Here is a 4621-nt window from a genome sequence, read left to right on the forward strand (position 1 = left end):
ATAGAAGTGGATATATCAGTATCGATATCGGTTATCGGCCAAATGAGTTGGTATATATCGACATATTGGATATCGGCAAAAACATTTAGGTTCAATATTGTTATTTTAAAAAAAAACTTTTTCAAGGTCAATTTTTCTTCCATGATGGCATTTTCCTAATGATTCTTCAATATTTAGGTTATGAAGTTTTATTAAATTCTATAATGTGACGACCCTTTCACATTTCAGTTAATCATGTACTATCTCTGGCTCAACAGCTCTTAACAAATGTAGCCAATTAGCTCATTTTAACTAATGTTAGAGCAGCAACAATGCTAAAGTTATTATGAACTAATGTTTGTTCCTGCACAACAAAAGGATGTAAAGCAACAGAATGAATTTTTTATTCAACATATAAACTTTTTACTCAAACGATTTTTCATATCTTACTCTTTTGTAACCACCAACAGTTTGATGAGTAACTGTAATTTAATTCCATATTTTTTTCTCAGTAACTGATTACAATTACATTTATTTTCTAATTTAATTATTGGAACTGGTTACTCCCCAACACTGTTTATTTACATAGGTGTATTTGTTCATATGACATTTTGTTTTTTAGGCTATAATTACTTATGTATTTATATCAGAGGCCCTATTGAAAACTTTGGGGCTCATACATAACCAGTATAAGCACTTGACTTTTCAAGTAAAGTGAGGCCTCATGTCTATTTTGGGCTTTAATATTTCATAATAGAGTATGAGAAAACAAGGGTCTGTGTTAATAAATCATCTTTACTGTCAAAGAGCTTAAGTGTTGACACAAATAACTTATCCTCCTTGGGAAATCAAATGCGACAACAAGTGTAGCTACATGTATCATAAACCCTGTAGAAGCTAAAAACTTGTGGCCTGATGGTCAGGCAATGAAAATTCTTCTTTCGCCTACTTACACTCAGTTTTTCCAGTAAGTTCCACAATACCTCAGTGACCTAGAGTAGTCAGAGTTCAGAGACAGACTGCAAGTCAAAATACTTGTATCTGTGGGAGTTGAGTCTCTATGTAGCCCCACTTGTATTAATACGACTTTATTGTCTCCTTGACCTATTATGCTATTAATACTGTCCATGATATTTCCCTCTCTGTTTGTGTCCCTGCTCTCAGGCCTGTGTTCCACTGTGGAGGAGACCTGGTCACAGACTCGGGCTTTGTTGGCAGTGAGGGCTTCCCAAGCTTCTATAAACCCAACAGTAAATGTACCTGGCGTATCACCGTGAGTCACTTACCAGCTGCAGCATGTCTAACTGCTGACTACTTCCTCACTCAGTGTCTCGCTGTGTGACTCATACACAAATCTCTTTGCTTTCCAGGTCCCAGAGGGAAACGTGGTCATGCTTTCTTTCCGCATTTTTGACCTGGAGGCAGATTCACAATGCCGCTACGACTATCTGGACATTTACAACGGCCATTCAAACTTGGTACAAAAACTAGGCCGCTTTTGTGGAACTTTCCGGCCTGGCGCTCTCATTTCTACCACAAACACCATGATGCTAGAGATGGTGACTGATGGAGAGACGCAGGGGAGAGGGTTTGTGGCCTATTTCAGCGGAGCCAAACCATACGTAGATGGTATGCAGTCAAAATATTTCCTTTAAAAAAAAATAAAATGTTTATTTTATATCATGCCTACTAATATGTCCAGTCTACACAGGCTTACCAACCCACTACAAATGATATAAGCCAGGCTCAGAGAGGAGCGCATACATTTTCAAATGATATTACAAAAAGTCAAAAAATGAACAAAACAAACTTTTAACTGTTTTTTTAATCTGATTTTTTAATCTGATTTTCCGATCCAAATTCCTTATTTCTAATACATGTCTAATTTGATCTAAAGGTTGTGAAAAATCCTTATTACTGATTGGACCATTTACCTCTTGGAGAAAGATCTGGCCAAAAATCCAGCATCAATAGCAACTTATTTAGCATTTATGAATGGCTTACCAACATGTAACTCCAACATGTAACTCCATTATTATTAAACAGGACGGGCAAATGATAGCCATTTGGATTTTTTACATCTCCAAGGCCCCAAATTTGATCTTATTAATGGCTTATAACTGACCTTTAAATAATAATTTCTTATTTGTTAACCATTAATAACGCTAGCAACTGTTTTACAAGTCGATTCACTTTGCTATCTAACAACTTTAACAAATTTAGTTGATAAATTCATCAGTATTTCCCTCTCTCCTTTTCTACTTTTACTTTTTGTACAGTAATTGCCAACAGATCTGTCAAGCAAACAATCTCAGCACTTTATACTCAAATGAGATTTGCATAAAACACAGTATAAAACCTAACTTAACTTAATTTTTGCTTATATGTGATACAAAAGGTTAATTACTGGTAAGCATAATAACCACTACAGATACATGGTTGTGGCCATTTTGAAGTTATCTATACATGGGGACACCCTGGTGACCTATGATTAAGATACCAACCATGTACTGCAAAATTCCATCTCTTTGTCCCACATTTACTGTTATCGCTGTAGCCGGGGCTACTATCTGCTATAGCAGGCGTCTACATTTTTCAAACTAAGGGCCCCCTCAGCTCACAGAGAGACAGAGCATAAACCCCCTACTGTATGTATCTTATAAAACTGATTTATTTGTCATTAGCCTCACTCTCTGCACTCTCAACAGTAGTTTCTGAGGTGGACAGTATTTCAGATTTACAAAAAGTTGCAAAATGATCCATGGTGGCTCACAAGAATGTTGGCACACTTGGAAAATACACAGCTAATTGGCCAATATGTGTCATTAAAAATTAGTGTTACCTAACATGATTGCACAAGGATTCATAGGGAACAGTTAGCCCACTATTAATGTTGTGTGCTGTAAGTTAGTATTATTTTTTATGAACAGGGTGATTTATCTGTGCTAATAATAAGACAGATTTATGTTAATGTGTATGTTGCGACATTTTCAAATTTTTACAAAAGAAAGAAAAAAAAACCAACTTAGTAAAACAGTAATTTGGTGGCCCCATAGATCGAATATAAAGATGAACAAAATGACAGTTCCCCCCAAAGTGTAACTTTTCAGTCTAGATCGCCCCCTGGTGTCTGTCTGCAGTATAGGTCATAAAGCCCGCCCCTCCATGTTAGAGTATGGGACATAGGCCAAACTAAAAACTCAAAGTACACACCAAATCAATTTTTCCCAACAATGGTTTCTGTCACAGAAGGTAGTTCTCGTCAGCCTGATGTGTGTTCAAGTGATTGTTTTTATGACAAGTTTGGTTTTAATGAGTTATTTGATTCTACAAAAAGGGGATTTTCAGCCATGATTGACAGCTGTGACAGCCAGTCCATGCGCTGGCATTCAATGGGGCTGCTCGCGACTGGTCGGATGGGTGTTTTGGTGGCAACTGCGATTGAATGACTCTGAATGACATCACCAGCACAAGATGGCAGCGGCTGTATCCAGGATATTTTAGCTTCCCTTTAGTATAGTGGGGTTAAAGTCCATTGATGGCTACCCAGCAGTAATTTTGGGGACTCCCTTGTGGTCACGGACCCCCTGTGGAAGACCATAAATGCCAAAAAATGATATAGAAGAAAAAGAGTAATGTAATAAGTTGAGGGAGAGAGGGGCCCACTGCCTTTACACAGGGCCCCAAGTTTCCTGCTAGGCCCCTTAACTTCCAGATTAGTGCGACTGATGTAATATATGATCCACAATTCCAACATAAAAGTCAAAAAGTTGGCAAGAAACAAATCAGTACTTTGCATACTTCTTAGAGTCTGTTATCTTCTTTCATTATTCTCATGAAGTGCGTATCACTCGTTTCAGACCAGCAGTTCTGTGGGGGAAAGATAACAAAGTCCCAGGGAGAGATCATGACGCCCAACTGGCCTGACAAGAAATACCCCCCAGGGACCAGCTGCTCCTGGCTTATCACCGTGGAGCCCGATAGGGTCGGCAGCACACTCACACACAGCATCGAAACAGTTCACTTTCCAAAGTGTTGAATCAACTCTTGAAGTAAAAATTTAATTGAAGTCTTATATCTGTTTTCGTTTTGGTACCAGGTGATCCAGGTGAAGTTCGATAAATTCGTCTTGGAGGCTGACACCTACTGTCGGTTTGATTATGTGGCATTCTTTAATGGCGGAGAGAAAGACGATTCCCGACTGATTGGGAAATACTGCGGTGATCAGGCCCCACAGTGAGTGGCAGACATCTCCTTTAACTCTAAAACTGTAGCGACATCACTTGTCTTGTGTTGCTTTCAGATGCCTTTCACAAGCATTTAAACCTTTGAACCCTGAGCAAATTTGTGTGATTTTTTTTTTTCCAAAATACGGGATCAAAGGGCAATGAGCAAATTGGTAAGAAATGTTCCACAAACTGCAAGAAATTAATAGATTTGGAAAAATATTGTTTAAAAAGCAAAGGAAAAAAGTCTAGGAAAAAAGGAAACCGCTATGAAAAACTATATTTATAATTCTTATAGTTACATATTTAAAATTAGGAGCCAGAAATCTATGATTTATGAAATTTCTAAACTTTCTCCAGGTAATTTCCTTAAACTGAGTCTCAACTTTCACCTCATCCTCATCCTTTCTTCTGTC

The 4621-nt window shown here is 37.8% G+C and overlaps 1 protein-coding gene across 1 annotated transcript; it reads left to right on the forward strand.

The window, feature by feature from the left end:
* Positions 1-1069: 1069 nt before the first annotated feature.
* Positions 1070-4219, forward strand: LOC121963882 (procollagen C-endopeptidase enhancer 2-like; the record flags this gene model as incomplete). Its single annotated transcript, XM_042514122.1, has 4 exons — positions 1070-1252; positions 1350-1608; positions 3840-3964; positions 4079-4219. Coding segments are annotated over 4 exons (708 nt in total), but the record flags the coding sequence as incomplete, so codon positions are not given.
* Between the last annotated feature and the right edge of the window lie 402 nt (positions 4220-4621).

Source organism: Plectropomus leopardus, unplaced genomic scaffold (genome assembly GCF_008729295.1).
Source record: "Plectropomus leopardus isolate mb unplaced genomic scaffold, YSFRI_Pleo_2.0 unplaced_scaffold13101, whole genome shotgun sequence".
NCBI classification, from domain to species: Eukaryota; Metazoa; Chordata; class Actinopteri; order Perciformes; family Serranidae; genus Plectropomus; species Plectropomus leopardus.